At 42.2% G+C, this 19,350-nt stretch overlaps 1 protein-coding gene across 14 annotated transcripts in view; it reads right to left on the reverse strand.

Annotated features, from left to right (window-relative positions):
- Positions 1–9,714: 9,714 nt before the first annotated feature.
- The window catches only part of MARCHF8 (membrane associated ring-CH-type finger 8), an 83,568-nt gene continuing 73,932 nt past the window's right edge, over positions 9,715–19,350 (reverse strand). For all 14 annotated transcript variants that reach the window (XM_050976286.1, XM_050976294.1, XM_050976288.1 and 11 more), the window contains 3 exons: positions 17,379–17,559; positions 13,571–13,718; positions 9,715–11,074 (listed from right to left, as the gene is read on the reverse strand). In XM_050976286.1, coding sequence (XP_050832243.1) covers positions 10,770–11,074; positions 13,571–13,718; positions 17,379–17,559 — 634 coding nt within the window. In that variant the 3' untranslated portion in view covers positions 9,715–10,769. The remainder of the gene's footprint in view (positions 11,075–13,570; positions 13,719–17,378; positions 17,560–19,350) is intronic.

The following is a 19,350-nucleotide window of genomic DNA, read 5'->3' on the forward strand; positions in this document are numbered from 1 at the left end:
GTTTCACATCTCTACACAGCATCCAGAGCTCTCGGCTCTGCAGCACACTGCTCCACACAGTATACCTGATCCTGCCAGGCACAGCTCACGTTGGCACTGCCCCGTGTGCCTCACCACCTCTACATTTACAGGATTTCATCTTAAACTGCTCTGCACTCTGTAACCTCGCCTCCAAGCCACCCCAGTGTGCAGGCACACCTACTCTTCTGTGTGCTCCTTACACCCACACTACACTGACACAACACACTACACACTGCAAATATCCCACTCTCTTCATCTTCCAAAGTTACTCACTCTATTGTAGCACCATAGAGTTGTTAAGCTTGGAAAAGACCTTTACAATCATCAAGTCCACTCAAATTCATCATTAAACCATATTCTTAAGTGCCACAACCAGGTTTTTTGTACACTCCCAGGAATAGTGACTCACACCATAATGCACCCCCATTCTATACAGCAAATGAGTAAATCTGTGTACAGCTCACACTTTCCTCAGGGCTAGACCCCTGTATGTGCCGATGCTTTATTCCCTGTATCCCTCTGAGCTTTTGAAACACCCCGCTGTCTATGTATTACTGTGTGTAACACCAAATGCCAGCATGTTTGCAGATCAGAACTCTGCATAACAACCAGTTCCTCATTTGCACAAAGCCCTCTAAACATCCCATTTTATACTCCCCAGCCTGCTGTCATTAAGATGCTGATATTCTCAACAGAAGAGCTGTCTGTGCTCCCTCCAGACTCCAACTTGATCAGAGAAATAAAGCCATAGCAGTGACACTTTGATACCAAGACCACTAATACTGCTCTCATGTATTTCATCAAGCAAACATATACTACATGCTGCCAACCCTGTTATCTCACTGACCATCTTCCCCTGTGCTGCTGCAGCAGCAGCTGCATGATACTGTGCTGAGAAGGGCCGGGCTGGGCTTTTGCTCATCTGTGTCCTTTCATCTCTGCACTGTGATCAAACCCAGCTCCTCATTTCTATGTGGTCAGGCACTTGGTCTAGTTGGTCTCTGGCTCTTGTGAATCTTTACTGATAGATATGCATAACAAGCTAAATTAAAACCACCTCAGGAGTGCTTTACTTGTGGTAGAGTTAGAGGTGAGGCTCTGTACTGGATAGATTAGTGTATGATGGTAACTAATCAAGTCATACTTTGGTAGCACTTTCAGTATGAGGCACTCTGCCCACAGGTGAGGCAGCAACTTTCAAATACAGGGAAAGTGAGCAATTAAAGCCAGCTAAAGTTGGAAGTTGATGCTGGCTGTGCCTGTTTCTGTTCTGGCAAGTCCAGTTGCAAAGTGCCTTGTGCCCCTCGGACTGCTGAGCACATCATGAGATATGATCATGGATTCTCTGCTTCACCTTCCCAAGATAGGCTGCAGCCTGTCCTATGTTTTAAGGTACTTACATGTTGTGGTTACACACCAATGGGGACAACAGGGACAGCCTGTGCTGCCCTTGAAAGGATCCTGTTTTTCTTTTGCAGAGGCATGAAGGTACTGGGCTCTGCTCACCCAGAAGAGTAGGGAAGGTCTCCTATGTCTCAACAGGTCAAGTAGTAACGCAAGCATTTTCTGTGTTGTGACTTAGATTTCAAGGCTCTCCCACATTCAGGATATGCTTTTTTATATGTAGACATAGAAAAGATTCAAAAGTACTCAGCATTAATTTCTAGTCTGCTACTACTGTTTAAATAACAAACAGAAGTGCAAAATGGCCAACTGTTGCATGACCCACCTAAGATAGTTGCAGAATCCCAGCCCAGAGATCTGACTTCTCCTCCTGAGATTTAAGCAGCAAGGGATCCTTGCTACTGCACTCTGATCACTTCCATGGACAATGTTATCGCAGAGAAGCACTCCATAAACCCAGTAAGATCTTCCTTGCTTTCCCTTTCCCTTCACGTAAGATTTCCAAGAACTCACAGTTCTGTTTTGTTTTTGCACAAGAGCTGTTAGTCCTAAAGTTTCTAAATTTAGGTTCACAGCCTTCTTTGAAAGATATCTGAAACCCTTCTAACATATCAATTGCTTCAGAAACAGATTTCTCATACCTAAGGCCCCTTTCTAGACACCTTCATTTTCACTGCAAATATGGAACAAAGTGGTGTTCAAATCTTGATCAGTGGGATTCCACATTTCTTTGCTCTGATGCAGCATTTGAACACAATTCCAGTCCCTCGAGTGACGAGTTCTGTTTTCACATGGTTTGAGGCTCTTCTGCACAAATATTGACTGTGACCCTCCCTACAGTGTTACAACTCCTCTTACAAACTCATTAAAAAGCACTAGATAAGCTCAGCCCTGTACAGGAAAGTTTTAGGAATGCATTTATTGTGTCTCACCAGCCTCTTCACAGCTATGTCTCTTTTTAAGTCTGTTCTTTTAATACTTCTAAATTTTAACATGAGATCCACATTCAAAAGGTTATTGATAATTTTTACTTTTGGCATTATTTCAAATACTTTGTCAAAATCCTGCCAGACAAAATGCAGGATACACAAAAACCAAACCCAACCATTTTATCCCGAGAGTACATCACCTCACTCATAAGGAGACTCACACTGTTCTGTCACCACCAGCTCATGCTTACCCCCCCTCAACCCTTTCCCTGGGGAAGCAGGAATTGTTCCCTGCACCACCTGTGCACAAACACCTCGCTCCTCTCTTGGAGAGGGTCTCACTAAGGCAGCAGGATCTGTGCAGCCACATGTAGGCAGCTGGGAAACCAGGTCCTTAAAACGTGAGCAGCTGCTGTTCCTGGTCTGGCTGAGTGTTGCTGTGGGGCAGGACAGCTGCCTGCAAGGGCACATCCACTCTGCCAGAGATTTGCTGCTCCTAACCCACAGCTCCCCTTTGCCTAAACATCCCTCAGATTTACTACATGGAAACTCACAGCAGAAGTCTGCTGCTGTCCCTCTACCTTCGTGCAGTGCCAGTAAAAAACAAGGTTGTTCTGGGAAGATGTCACATATCTTAGAGCCCTCCTGAGGTTACAGGCAGTTGGGGTAGGCAGATGGCTGTCCTGAAATATGTTAATAAGGACTGGGAGTAGGGAGGAATGATACAATGCAGCAATTAACAAATGACAGAGACGAGCAGCAGAGCCTACAGAAATTCCCAATCTACATAAATAATCTAAGGGGCATGAGTTTAATAGCTGAGAACATATGGATGCTAATTGCATATTACTCCACCAGAACGGGGAGGAAAAAACCCTCCTTGTTTGTAGAACTGTCTCTGTCCTATCTCAGTGCCCAGTAAGGAAATCTAGAGCTGCAAAGTTCAGCATGGTGTCCTTGCTCTGCCATGCAGGCAGTGGCAATTCTGGCACCAGCTGAATCTCTCACAACCCCCAAGAGGACTGCTGTATCAACATTTAATACAGTATCTTTATGCTTTTTCTGCATGGGACCATCCAGGTTGCTAGAAGCTGACAGCTGGTTTCTGTGATGTATGTTATTTAACTCTGGTGTATATTATTTAACATGATCCTGAAAGCAGTTTTGGGATAAAATAAACCACCAACTTGCAGGCATAAGAAAATACTGGTTTAGATAATTCCACTATTAGAATCAGTTCTCTTTTAATACAGCTCTAACAGTGGTGCATTCTCGTAAGCCTGCTTGGCCTGCCTTGTTGGCAGCTGGCCTTTGAGACAGTACCAGAACAACCCAGCACAGCACGGTGGTACCAGCAAAATGGGCTGGGAGGTTTGTTTCAGCAAAGTCTAAAAATGCTGGGAATTGCAAGCCTGATTCCTTGAAGGTTCAGGATTTAATGAGCACACCCAGAGTGGTGATCTTCCCTCCCACCTCCCCGCTCTGTACAGCCTCCTGGTGTTTTATTCAGTTATTTCAAACCCTCCTCTGATATTAAAGCCTTTGAGACAACTTCATTTATCTCCCTAATAATCTCAAAGTCTAGTCTCTACTTTCAGATCTCAGTTCCTCTGACACATTCTTGCCTTTTCCTAGAATGCACTTTAAAGAGTATTCCTAAAGTCTGCCATCACTCGACCCTGCCTGAGCAATATTCTGAGCATTTCTAATTATTCTACCCTGTATAATGCAATGAATTTTGCTTCCTATTTCCTTTGTCCAGGGTTCTTTTTATTGTTTTTTTTTTAAACCCCCTCCTCTGCCTCCTTTCTCCATCTAGCCAAGATGAACTGAGTTTCCCTCTGTTCCATTCTTGTTCTATATTGACATAGTCTTGCCTGATTTAATGTTATACATCCATCCCAAGGCAGTGAAAAATCATCCTCTTCTGCTGTATTGTGGTACACAATACAATGCCAAAATGTCAGAGAGCATCCTACACATCAGAGACTGGAGCCTAGAAGATTTACAGGAAGAGCTGGGATCACAAGGGCCACAGACCTTAATTTGCAGTGTTGCTTTGGGGTACTTCTGTGGTCACTCTTACCAACCACACATTGTCTGCAACTTGGTACATCCTAGCACAACCCTCACAGCCAGCCTGGCCCAAAGGCAAGTGAGGAAGGAAATTTGGGTTGCACAAGTAGACTGAAAGGAGAAGGACAAGCACAGCATGAGGTGGATAAGGGACAGGAAAATCTGAATGGAGGGGTGGTCCACAGGGTGGCTGTGGGAAGTGGGATGGGAGGTCTCCTGCAGCAGGGCAGGGGGCTGAGCAGCAGTGCAGGCATGAGCCAGGCTTTTGAGAGAGGACTTGGTTTTCAGAATTGGCAGCTGGAGTAGCATCTTCTGACACCTTTGTAGCCTCCACAGGGCACTCAAGGACCTTGCAAAATGCTTCCCTTCAGCTTCATAACTATCTCCTTCTGCCCTGCCCAAGAAAAAAGTCATGCTGGTCCTGCCAGCCAGTAACTACTCACCAGCCAGCTCCAGTTCCTGGGGACCAGATGAAAGATCCTGTTCCTGGAGTCACAGCTGAGCCATATGCTGCTGAGCCAATGCTGTTCTGTGCCTCAGAGATGGACACACTTCACACAGTGACAGTAACACTCTTTCAGATGAAAATACGCTTTACAAGAGGAAGTAAGTTAATTTATAATTAACTCGAGATGCCTGAGCCCAAGAGAAGGAACACTTTTTATCTGGCAGCCAGATGGCTTTGTGGGCTCTGTTCCTTAAACCATTTATCAGCTTCTCATCTCAGAGACTGCCAGTCAAACAGCAGGCCCTGGAAATTATCCTACCACCTCTCCAGGAGGGTATTTTTGTATAGAGGTCTTGTTGGATTTCCAAACTTTATGTAAGTAGCTTAATTTACTACAGCCAAACTCTCTTTACTAAGGGAATGTAGGACAGAGACTTTTGTTTAGCGTGGAAGACTCTCTTCAGGGTTGCATATTTAAAACTTCCTTCCCTTCCCCACCTAAAAGAAAATGAAAAGCTTTACTTTGAGCCCCCTTGTGTCTGTTACAGACACAACTCTCCAGGTCTTTGCTCTTTGGTGTGTATGCCTTTGTAACGAGCTCTCTCACAGCTGTGCAGTCACCTTGAACTACTGGTGCCAGAAATGTATTCTAGTGAAACTGCTAAAGATTTACTCTTCTGTACACAAAATTAATATTCTTCCTAGAGGAAAATCATAGCAATGAGCATCTTCTGCTCTGCACCTCGACACAGATGCATGTGAAAATGTTGATTTCAGATACGAAGCATTTGATGCCCCATGCAGTGTTGATTCCAGAAGGTCAGATTTTAAGGCCCATGGAAATCTTCTCTCCCCACCTCCTTCATGGCAGAAGCCAGAAACTTCTCCCCATAATTCCTGCATTTGAGGCCAAAGCACCTGCATAGAAGGAACTGCCCAATTATTCTGATGGTTACAATGCCTTTATCATTAGGGATCATTTTATCATCAAATTGTCACAGAATGCTGCTCTGCACTGGTCTGCTACACTGAAGAGCCATCAAGTTCTGTGTTTTGATCATCATCTTACTCAGTTTTTCTCTCCATGCTTTTTCAAACAAAATGGATACTATAAGGGGTTTGGGTTTTTCTGGTTTTTTATAGAAACACTTTATTGCTGCAGTCAATAACCCTGTGTATCACACACAAATAACCAATTACAGTTTAAGAAACTAAAAATAATTCTGCAAGTGGTAATACTGAGAAAACGAACATACATGAAAGGATACAAAACTATACATTAAGTTACTAGAAATTTAATAACTAAAAAATTCTGCAGAAGTATGAAGTGTCTTGTATAAACGTTATACAACACATGCCAGTGTAAAGTTCTTCAACATTATACAATTACCTATCTACAAATGTTTTACCTAAATACAAGATTAGCTGCAATTTTTAAACAGTTATCTTCTATACAAAGACAAGTGCTTTCAGTACTTCATTGGAATATATAGACACCGCAATATCTCAAAACTAAAAAATAATCACAAAATGAAAGGTCCCACTTTGAAATTTTCTTAGTGTATCTAATACAACACTAAGGAAATCCAGCCAGCAATATCCTTGCTTTTGTATTTACCCTTTTTGACCCATATCTGAGAGGGACCCAACCCAGAGTCACTGACCTCCCCCCTTTCATTGCTGGCCAGTCTCCAGAGCAGACCACACCAGAAATCTGTATCTTAACACACATCACCTTTAGGAGAAATTTGGACCTGGTTCCTACTTTGCAATAGATACATATTCTGCCACACACAGGGCAGAAGCAACCAGCTCCTGTGCATGGTGACATCCATGCATCACTTCCAAGGTTCCCCACCATGGAGTGGCAGGCCAAGCAGCCCCCTTCCTTACAGCACCAAGTGGGCCTCGTGCTCTGATCAGTACAGAGGCTTGGCTTGAACAGAGTTATGACTGCTTGCCAGGAACTCCCAGGTACAGCACAGAGGCCCAGTTCTTCTCTGACCCTTCACAGGCTCATTCAGTCTTCACTGAATGCCTCCCTGCTGAAGCAAAGTCAATCTCAGTGGCACTCAACCAGAGGGAGCTGTCCCAGGGTCTGACCATCTCTTCAGAGCACATTTTAAACACCACTCTCACTCCCAAAACACAGGCTTACAGATGAAAAAAGTCCTGAGAATCCACAGGAATTTAGTATCTCATCAGCTCTTACACAGGACCAACCTTCTGCAGCACACACCTGTATTTCTAACATCATGCATGTTCATGACCTGGCAGATTCATCAAACGTCACGCAGCAGGGAATTTTCCTGGCCCAGATGGTGTCTTATTGGACAGGAGTGCTGTCAATAGAATGGGGTCAGTTATCTGGGGCACTGGATATCAGCAAAGGCTCTAACAACCTAGGGAAGGGACTGTAGTACATGGCATTAAGCCTATGCTCCCTCCTACTTAAATTCTGGGCTCAGGAAAGCCTCACAGTAACCCAAGCTAACTTTGGCCAAGGTACAAGGACCAGGCTTCTATTTCAGTAATTTCAAAAGCTGCCAGAAGGAGTACTGGAGAGCCTGATCTAAGAGGGGGTGATTGTTCCCCTTACTGACATCTGAATGGAAAGGACAGAGCTCACCTGAGCGGGCACCAGTGCCTCACAGCTGGAAGCTGAAAAAAGTCAACAGTATCTTCTTGGGGAGAAAGAAGAAAAAAAGCACCATTCAGCCTTCTCAAACATTTCATGGCACCATGCAGAAGCAGAGAACTGCATCTCCAGATGCCTACCATTAACACCAGGCAAGAATCAGCATGAGAAGTGTCACCAGCATAAATGAAACCCCCTGACAGATGGATCTCTTCTGCAGCCTTTCCTGGTATGAGCATTCCACAGCAGTATAAAGAGTTTAAATAATAGGCCTTAATTTTCATTCTGAAAAGAACTGTTGGGAGAGGGAATTGTTAGCAGCAACACTGGCTAAAACATTTTCATTCACAAGTATTTTTCCCCAAGTGATTTTGCTGGAGATGATGCTTCTTTACAAGTTAAGATACTCAGGGGCACAGCAAAAACCTTCAGTATCCTGAATACACTGAACAATACCTGGCACATTCCACATGCAGCTTCCAAAACACCAAATGAGATTTTGCAATGTTTCACCAAGAATCATGTACAACAGTGACTGAAGCAGAACCAGCAAGCTGCGGTGCGCTGTATCGGCCGTGTCAGAGCATTGCTCACACCCCAGAGCCAGAGCTGCTCAGGTGAGCTGGGGACAGCCAGGTTTCATGCAGGACTTGTCCATCTTCATTGCATTGGCCACATTAGAGCATTGCTCACACCCCAGAGCTGCTCAGGTGAGCTGGGAACAGCCAGGTTTTATACAGGGCTTGTCCATCTTCATTGTATTGGCCACATTAGAGCATTGCTCACACCCCAGAGCCGCTCAGGTGAGCTGGGGACAGCCAGGTTTCATACAGGACTTGTCCATCTTTCTTTCACCCGCTGGCCGCAGACGGGATGAGCACGCGCGCAGCACCGCTCAGCAGCTGAGCCTGTGCACGTCACAGCTGTAACGTGAGCAACTCACAGACAGGCAGGTCTGAGCACTTGGGCATTTCAGAAGGACATCATGAAGGTGTGCAAGACCTGATACTTAACCCACCTGAGTTTATCTAGTGAATCTTTCACAGAACAAAACAGAAAACAAAACGAGACAGTGTATTGTCTGGGTTCTCAGAATCAAAGAGGATCACCCACAGCAGAGTTCAGGAAAGGTCTTGAGTAATTGCACTTTGAATTATGGCAGGCACAGGCAACAAACTCTGCACGTGAATGATCACAAAGACTGCCCCAATACTAGCAGGGTATGCAGGGTTTGTCTGCCTGTATCACTTAAGCATGGGACATCCTGACAGCTAGTACAGTACACAAATCCATGCCAGTGCAGCTTTACCAGGACTGCCCAGAGGTCTGGATGTTTTAACACATCTCAAGAACAAGGTACCACGTTGTTCATGGAGATCACAGACAGTAAGCTTCAAGCATGAAGTGACAGAGGCACACGTGCTTTTCCTCTAACAGCTTCTAGAAACCACTGGGATCAGTGTTCTCTTACCAGAGTCCCTTCTCGGCCTTCTATTAAAATATTGATTTAGAAATAAATTAATATTACATTTTAAGGAAAAAAATCCCTGATTCCTTACTGTTATATTTTAAGAAGTCTTAAAGCAGCTGCTTTTACTACGAGAAAATGTACCCAAAGTTGTACTTCAAAAATACTAAGTGAAAATTGAACTAGAGCTAAGAATTTAGTTCACTGTCTCAACAAGTAAACAGAAACTTTTACCTGAGAAGGCCAGGCAACTCCTACTAAAACCAGCCATCTTATCATCATTGACTTGACAGAGATTTAGACAGGGCTCAGGTAGAGGAAGTCAGCTTTTAAATGCAGAGGCCTCATGTGCTGACTTTACATGGGGCTTCGTTTCTGCTCCAGTCACACTGAGACTTTGGTTAAATGAGGGCTTAAAGCTGGACAGTGGTGCAGTTAAACAGACTGGACAAACAAATCAACTGCAGACACCCCAGGCTTTGGGAAACTAAAAGCCTTGCAAACAGATTTTAAAGCTGTCCCTCTCTTTGCATGAAAGCTGACTGATTAAAAAGCCAGTCCCAAATTCAAAAGCACAGATAATACTATTCTCTGACCACACAGTACATCACATCAAGCAGGTAGTTTTAAATTTATCCACTTAATGTGATATTTACGTCCTAGACTTGTAAGTCAGCATCTCCTCTGACAACATCAAATTCTTGGGTAATTCAAACATGACACAGCACTAAAGAAAGAAAACCAGTTCCAGTTGTATTGACTGAGTTTCCTTTTTTACGTAACAACTCACATTTTTATCAATATAGCAACAAACCCTTTGCCAATGGTTTGGAATGAAAACTACTTCAGGTAGTGCAGGTATGTTGATGGCCTGACCTGCTGGGAAAAAGAAATTAAAACCAATCCCCAAAACAGAACACTGAAGCCACTGAAAACAAACATGGTACACATCCACTACTCCTCATACACATGTCACAAGTGCAATATCCTTTGAAGAAAATTGCTCCTCAAAGGAAACCCAAAGAGGCAGAATTTTTTAGTGTTACGTTTAGTAAGATAAAGTGGGCATGTGGGGAAAATCACAGGCTGAAATTTTAATTTTTTTTTTTTTTATAAGGCAAGAGGTTTATGTTTCAGAAGTATAAATGGGGTAAAGAATTAAGAAATGTTTCAAAAATGACACATTCTTTCAAGTTTCATTCTCATTTGACATACATATCACAAAATAAAGATTTGCAAAAGTGCTATATGCTTTGTAAGTCTCATCGCAATATGCAAAGCAAAATTTTACATCTGCTGCTTGAGACACAATGTTAGTGGCAGTGTTAGTGGTAGATTAGACTCCCCCTCCTTTCTCTCACTGTCTGGGATAACCTCCTTGATCTCACATAAAGAACAGACCAACCAACCAACCAACCCCACACTACACATCCTCCAGAATCACTTAAGAATCATGTTCTAAAGTAAGAGACTCCATGAAGTCAGTGACAGCTCGCTAGCGGCTTCCTTAATACCAAACCCAAGGCTCATTCTACCCTGTGAATACCTCACCGGTGGCTCTTTGATCAGCCAGTATGAGACACAAAATGTTGAGAGGTATGCAGCCGTGATGACATTGACAGATATGCCTAAGGGATTTAAAAAATTCCAACAAAAAAAACAAATGTAAAAAATTCATCCGCCAGCCCTCAGCTGTTTGCTGATGTTAAAAGGTAGAGCAGTTTGCAGTAAACAATGATATTAAAATCTTCAAGGACATATGGAAATATCCCTTCCAGCCAGCAATCAGACATGAAGGATTTCTGCAGCACAGTCTTCTGGCTCTGTGTAATGTGAAGAGTTTGTGTCTGAATGGTGAACCCCAAACATTTCTTTACTTTCGAAGTTTGGCTCCATTAGTGCAGGTTTTTCAAAAATATTCTTTTTGCTAGTTTCTGGGCAGTTTTGTACATATATTACTCGGTTATAAGCTTTAAGTCTCTTCCACAGCTGTACGTACACCTTGCATTGTACATACATGAACAGAAGTCCTCCAGTGAAACCAATAGCCACAACTACCAGCTTAGTCCAAAATGGCCACTCTAGAATACCTGGAAGTAAAAAAATAAAAAGAACAATTAAATTCATCTCAGAAACTGCCAGTCCTGGAAATTATCCTATCACCTCTCCAGGATCTATAGAGGTCATGTTGGGTTTCCAAACTTTATGTAAGTAGCTTAATTTACTACAGCCAAACTTTCTTAAGCTGGTCTTAACTGGATCTTTCAAAAATGTACTGGAAGGAAATTGTCACAGAGTTTGGGTCAAGCCAGCTGTTCTTATTTTGCAATTTTTCCTGTCTGGCTTTTTTTCCCCTCTTGAAGAAAAACACACAGACTTCTGCTTCATGTATCACATTCTTCCCCACCAGAGAAAAAAAACAAAACAACTGATTTTCTGTGTCTGAGCCTTGATGGAGTACAATCACAGAGTCAAGGCAACCACCAGTAATATACTTAGGTCCTTTTACACCTGTTTTTAAACAAAGACTGGATCAAATTATGAAAGGGATTCTATGGCATGGGTTCCCCTTCATAGCAGAGACTCAACTCAACAAGTCTGTTCCACTCTGTGATCACACAGCACACGGAGACATAAAGGAATTATTGTTACCATATAGCTTGACATGTTTTTTATATAGACAAGGAAAATTTTATCTGCATCACACTCAGTAACTTGTATCTGAACTAGAGCCTCTCTGACACAAAACTACAAGGGCTGGAGATACTGAAGCATTCCAAGCTTACCCTCTGTCCTCAAAAACCACCACCATCACTTTTTGCCTAAATTTGTCTAAATTGAACATTTAGACAGTGGATCTTGTTACATTTCTATCAACCACTTTTAAATTAAAAACTACTCATTTTATATATATTCTGCTTACATAGCTCCTGTATTCATCCAGCCTCTTTAAAATAAGTGCCATCACAAGATGGATATGAAAATATGCTGAATCAACCATTATCAGCTTTTTAAGAGAATAAAATTGCATATTTCCAACTCTTCAAAGTTTTAACCAAGATACAGGGCTGGTGTGGTTTGGGAAAGGCACGGCGGTGAGGGAGGAATTAAAATATTTTAGTCCCAAAATACAAAGGGCACTGCAGCCCTACTACTGATGAAATCCCACTTGTGATTCATGTCTGACCCTCTGATTCAAAGATGAGCTGTCTGATGCTGTCTGTAGGCAGTGACAGCACATGCTTGGCCCTGTGTGGACATGAATCTATATCCACACACACTTCCTCCTTCCCCCAGCTCATTACAGCAATCCCTGGATTTAGAATCCAAATGAAAGGAGGAAAGAAAGCACTACGATATGTACCAAATATTCACATCATTCCTCCTAATGATGTTTATCCAATATATTTACAGGAAAAAATGACCTGGAGATGATAAAGTTTTGAAAACATATCCTTTTCATTATCATATGGAAACCTTACACTTTTGAAAGGCCAATAATGTTCACTGTTCATGGAAGAAATGGGGCTGGATGGAACAGAAACTAAGAGATTTAACTGAAAGCAGCTTCCTGACTGAAGTCGTGAACAATGCAGCTATAGTGTAAATGAGAGGGTAACTTTTTAATTTCAAGAGATTCTGCTCTGAAGAGACTGTAAGAGCTCTGTGGATTTACAGGTTTATCAGTGCTCAACCACCTCCCCGAAGGACACTGTTCAATCCCCAGAAGAACATTTTCCACCTGCATGTCTAGTTGGCATGCAGTGCTCTGTAAGCAAGGACAGCTTGCCTTCTAACAGCTTCCATCCATTCTAACCCACCTTCAGGCTCAGCTGCCTGAGGAATAGTTTTGTGACAGCTGCAAATCTGCAGCCCAGCATACCTGAGTAAACACATTTCAGCTTGGTACGTTTACTGCTGACATACTAAAGAAAACTTTCTATTCAAGAAGTTAAGGTACCTGTGCACGGGGGTGGCAGCCCTTGATAAGACTGCAAGCATCTTATCTCAGTTGTGCAAATTGGAGTCCTAATATTCAACTTGAATTTCTTCTGCTTCAAGTGCAATCACTCATAAAAGTTTTCCCAGCCTAACATGGCTCTCACTGATGATTAACCCACCCCACAGACGACCGGGCGGAAAGAAAACCCTGTTGATTTACCTCAAAGATTTGAATTTAGCTTCCTCTTACTTCTTTTCTTTTTAAAAACTGTTCCAGTTTTGCCCAGTTTAAAGGTAGTCATAGCAGCAAAAAAATGCTTATATCCTTATCTGCAAATTTAGACCTAAATTTGCTGAGGCAGTGCAACTTTGTGTCTGGCTACAGTGGATTAGCTCTTGTATCTATGCATTTCACAATTGCTAACTAAACTGACCTGAAATAGATTTTAAAAGTACCCATGGATTAATTCACTGGTTAATTTACTGATTTAACTAAACAATTTTAGAACTGTGCTTTTAAACCAACCCAACACCAGGGTAAAGCTGACTAGTCTAAGTTTAAAACTTATGTTTCACATCCTCTCTGCAATCAAGATAAAGAATTATTCCAAGAGAATAAGTGGGAAGATAAGCAAGTAACATACCAGTAGTTTGTCCCTGTTTAATCTCTTCAGCAGTCCTGTCTATCAGAACATAGAGAGACCACACAACGCAGGTGATGGCAATGATATGGAATGTTACAGAGCACATGATCTTCCTCCTCTCGCTGGCTGTCATCTGCAGCTTCTCCCACTGGCAAGAAACCAGGAACCAGAGCAAGAGATTAGGAGTTTATTGCAGTTACTAGAGAGTATGAAAAGAGAACGTTGATAAGAACAAAAACCAGGCAGGAGACCAGTTTCCTCCTAATAGGGATTCTAAAAGTCAGATGGCATCACTGCTTTGGTCACAGCATGTGTGTGATAGCTGGCAGCTCACCCTGCTGTGACAGGAGCCATCCTGGTGCCAGAGGGGACTCGGTGCTCAGCTCCCACCCGGTGACTCAGGACAATGTCATCATACCCTGCTTACCCACACAGGGGCAGCTCCAGCACAGAGGGTCCCAAGCAGGGCTGCTCTTCCCTGGGTTCCCCACTTGGCAGCAGGTACCCCCAGATGCAGCTGAGCATCTCAGGTGGGAGTGGGTACCCTTGCTCAGGGAGGCATTCAACTGAACAACGGAAGTGGCACAGGATTCCACTGACCAGGGTGTGTAAAGACACCTCATGGTGAGGTCTCAGAGTCCCATGGCTGTTCAGCTCCCACCTCTTGCCTCTGGGGGTTTCATTCAATCTTCACTTGTATTTAACACCACTTATAGCAGTGACACTCACACTTTATTTCCAGTGTTTCTAGTGCACTTAAATACCTATGTCCATAGAATATACACAATGGGGGTGACAGCTTTTCTAAGTGAGAGGATGCGGCAAATTAAATCCCCAGTTCTGCATCTATCAATAATGCTTATATAGCCCAAAATAAAACCACAAAATCAGGCCAATGTACTTTCAGAAAGATACAAGGAAACCAGACAATTATTATACATGTTTCTAATATGCCAGACATACTTGGGACACCCAGAAGCTGTGCTTTAAATTTTCTTTTCTGTAATTTTGCCTATGTATATGATGAAATTTTTTCCATGTGGGACACACATCCCTCAGCATATCTACTTGGAAGAGAGTTATGACAGGGTTTTCTCACACTTTCACAAAATACATGCTGGCACATATAAACATCTCATGCATAAGAAGGTGCATTTGATGTCTTGTAGAATAATTTGTAGAAAAAGAGGACTTCAAAAAGGAGGCATAATGTGGAAGGGGGTGAGGATGACCTGAATGGTATGATTGAAATATTCCATTATGTTGAATTATTGCTTCCACTGCCACAAAAACGAGAATGGTTGAAACATGAGACAGAGACTTTGTGATCATCTCTGTGCTGCCAACAGACACATCTCTTTGTCCAGCCCAAGCCACATTTCCAGTTATGTGGGCATCCAAACCTCATCATGGCAAAAGAATTGAGTACTTCCAGGAATTACATGCTGGACTTGTTGTATTAGAAAGCTGTATTTTTCAATCATTTTAGAAAAAGATTGCACAAAACATTTCCTTTGCATGTTGTATTTTAAATAGAAAATAGAAGCTTTTGCTTCTATAAAAAGGTGTTGCCTTTTGATAGAAAGTACAAATTAATCAAATTATTTTGCCAAAAAGCAACTATGTAAATCTATTTGCAAATGCTTTTACAGAGCCAGGAGGACCTATGCTTTGACTAATTTACAGTTCTCTTTTCTGTTCCACAGCTTGGGCTCCTCTGCTGGACACTACCTCCTGTGAGCTGCTGGCTCCACAGTCACAAAACCAGCTTGCACTGCCTCACTGCTTCAAGAGAGACAACTGCAAAGCAAAACAGAAAATATTCTGCAAACTGCACACTAGCCCAGAGACGAAACTCAAATCTGCAGGTCCATGCTGTATTGTTCTGATGACACAGCATGTGCCATTTCCCACTTAAAATAGTCAGCAGTTCTGGACTCTTCAAGTGTTCTTGAAACAAACAACAACAACAACAAAAAACAGGAGAAAATTTAGATTTAATGCCTCTTTTTTTTCATTGAAATTTTCAAATTAAGCATCTCTCTCTTGTCTGCCCTCATCTTCATTTGAGCCATGACACATTTTGTTCTCACTCTCCTCCCTTAGTAACTTAGTGTTTGAACAGCTCAATGCTGCAATACAACCTTAAGATGCCAAGGAAGTTTAATTCCATTTCTACCCTACAGACAAGGAAAAGCCCTATGATTTGTCCCATCCTGATCATACTCACCAGTTCCAGGCTGTTTTCTCCTGACTTAAAGGCTATCTACCACAGGGGCTGAGTTGAAGATACAGAGGCATCTTATCCTTTTGCTGCAGCTGAACCTTTAAAAGGACTCTTTATATGTATTTGAGAGGCAAACTCTTCTATTTATGGCTCTATCCCTACCTTCTGGCAACTTGCTTCCCACAGATGACCTGTTCAGATATAACTAATGATGTTGAGTGACTCATTTCTGAAGGTGCACAACGTTTTTTTTTTTTTTCCACAGGGCACAAATATTCAGAAAATGTTCACCACCCACTCCAGGCAGAGTGAGCACAGGAAAAAAACAGCAGTCAACTGACAACTATAGCAACTCTCTGGATTCTCTAGAGTAATTTCTTTCCTGTTCTATGGTTGGACTGTGCAAAGTATTGTCTGTGCAGACAACAGAGCTTATGATGACCAATACAGCAGCTCAGAAACAACTACACTCTGTGGCAAGGGGCTACAAAGCCAAAATCTGCATTTTTAGAAGGCAATGATCCACCACAGTCATAAGCAAAGGACATCCTATATGCTGGACATGCTAAGCTCTACACTTTGTAGACAGTACATGTCTCTGAAAAAATAAGAAGTGTTTGAAATCTGCTCTATTTTCTGTTAGAAGTCACTCCTAGGATTTGGACAAGTTCTCATAATAGTTTTTGGATAGCTGCAGTCCAGACTTCTCACCCTACATGATTTAGGCTCATCATAACTTTATTTAATGTTTCTCATTTATTCTAGTTCCAGACTGAGGTTATTGTTATTAACCTCTGCCACTTTGGTAGAGATGGCAAGATTTGTCTGTGCTAAGAATACCAGTGACTTCCATCTCAAACTCCTGATGTCAGGATCTGACATTGAAAGCTCAGGGAGAACAAATTGAGGACAGAAGCACCTATACTTTAAATCCCCAGATTTATGAAAGATACTTATCTATTAAACAAAAATACAGGTTGCAGACATTCACAGCCTAAGAAAAGGTAAAAAAATAAAACACATTTAACAGGGAACCACCGTCTACTTACAATGTATTATTTTCACTAAGTAAGTTTGATCCTTTAAAAAGAAATCTACAAATTTTAACTAAATTACATCCAAAAAGTGTGATTTAAAATACATTTGATGTGAAACCCTCATCTTTTGAAGAGAGAGTTTAAGTTCTCATCTTTTGAAGAGAACTTAAAAGCCATGTGGATCTCAGAGCCACAAACTAAAGCAGCTAACAGTAATACAAAGCTCGCCATTAAAAAAGCACTGGTAACTGTAGAGTTTTGTGCTCTAAAATCTAGAGAAAAAAATCAGATTGTTGCATGGATATATATATATATATATATATATATATTTACTTATCAGAGCTGGATTCCTGTGATGTTGAATTTGCCAGGGTGAGTGTTAATTCAAACCCTTTTGTACCTATACAAGACTGACCAGACTTACTAAGGAGCCACAAACCCATGCATAAACACATGGTGCGTGCCCATGCTCGTGGGCACAGCCTGTTGCAGAGTGGATCTCTGTTTAACAAAGCATGTTCTCGGGGAAGCAGGTCCTGCCTACCTTTCTCAAAGGCTTCAGTTTTGTCTCCATGATGAACTCATACTTGCACAGCTCACAACATCGCGTATCCGAGCTCTTGATCCACTGCTGCAGGCAGGCCTGGTGCACAAAGTGAAGACTGCCCGTACAGTGGCAGGGGGTAATCAAAGGGCTCTCATCATCTCCTTCACAGTGACATATCCTGAATCAGAAGCAAAGCTGCTCATTAGAAGATGAAGCAGAAAGGATGTGGAAGAGCCATGTAATATCTGTGATCATAAATGGATGTTCACTGTGGATCCCGAGACATATAAATCGAAGGAATGTGTTCCACAAAGGAGCTAAAACTAAACAACTCAATTGCTGCACAAGCACATACACAGGCACAAAATAATTAAGCACAGACACACATGACTAGACAGCTGCTTTCTCACAGATGATGCACACACAAAGAGCCTGACAGAAATGCAGAACCTGAAAGAAAAAATTGAGCAAGAAATGACAACGTTTCACCCAGACCAACAGCACTTAACTGCAACTAGCATTTAAACAGATCAGACAGAACTTCCCAAGATAAAATATGCGCAGAGAGGTACAGCTACTCATGTACTGGGGTCTGAAATAGAAGATGAAACAAAATTCCAATACCAAGGGTGAAACAGTCCATACCAGGATTATGAACAACTAATTTAGACAGCCTAGATTTTACACAAGTGATTAATTCCAATGCAAATTCCTGAGACAGATTCACAATGCAAAACTACAAAACAGAATCTGTCCAAAACACACTTACTCTCAATGGTTTTGCTTCTCCAAATCTGACTTAGCAAGAGTTGCTAAGAAAGCATCAGCTCTGCAAAATTACCTGTTTTTCTCACAGCCTAAATGTGCAAACAGCAAAGACATCTGATAAAGAGTTACTACCAGCTGCTGACATTTGATTTCCAGATTCAATTTGTACACAACCCCTGGGTAGCATCAAGCATTGTGAAGTCCTTCTAACCATGTGGAAGAGGTCACAAATTGAAAGGGGGTTGGTGAGGAGCTCAGGGAATGAATACAAGTTACTAAGCATATGAAGTACGTTCTGGCCTGCTGCCATCCCTGTCTATTACTGAAATCTTGTACTGATGTGTAGCATCTTGCCTCTGTGACCTTGCTGATAGCTGGCAAGTGGAAATGAAGGTGTGGGTGGATTACAACAGCATCTTGACGGTAAGCCAGTAGAGAACTAGATATGGTAGTAATGAGGGGAGAAATCAAATAATACTGGGAAGTAATAACAAAGGCAGCTTTAGGAAGTGCTGTTAGGGAGGAGAAAGACTAGGATAATAAAATGCTAGGTAGAGGGATTAGACATTTGCTCCTGAACTTGATGACTCTTGCTCCTCAAGCACATTTTTGATGTGGGACAGGGCAGACCAGCAGACAAATCACTGTGATGACAGTCCAGATCTTGTTGCTCCTGACACCTGTGCACATGATCAATCCTCTGTAGCTGGAATAAGGACACCCATAATTTTTGACTCTCACACTATGGACACCACACAGGCCTACCACTAACAGCCAGCGCTCAGACACCCTTTCATCAAGAAAACCAGGAAGCCTGTAACAAATAAAAAAGTGTGTTGGGATACAAACTGGGGGGGGGGAAATCTAAAGGTATATTGATGTGATCTCACAAGCAATTTTCAAGCAGTCTGTTTTCCTCCTGATTCCCCCCCAACCCCGCAACCAAACTAGCAGGGCTGTCAGGACAACACATTGCTCATTAAAAGCTAAGACATGTTCAGCTTGACCTTTATGATGTGTAGCTGTGCCTCTCACAGTATTCCCGGTTTGGGCACTGATAAAATATCTCAGAACCCCAAACCTGAAAAAAATTTTAGGAGAATTTATTTGACTCCAAAGGAAGTTATTTTGCTTAATAGCCTTGTTAAGTGCATCAGAGGGGTGCAGAACTGCAGAGAGAAGGCTGCATGCTTCAAATCAC

Source organism: Serinus canaria, chromosome 6, assembly GCF_022539315.1.
Source record: "Serinus canaria isolate serCan28SL12 chromosome 6, serCan2020, whole genome shotgun sequence".
NCBI lineage: Eukaryota > Metazoa > Chordata > Aves > Passeriformes > Fringillidae > Serinus > Serinus canaria.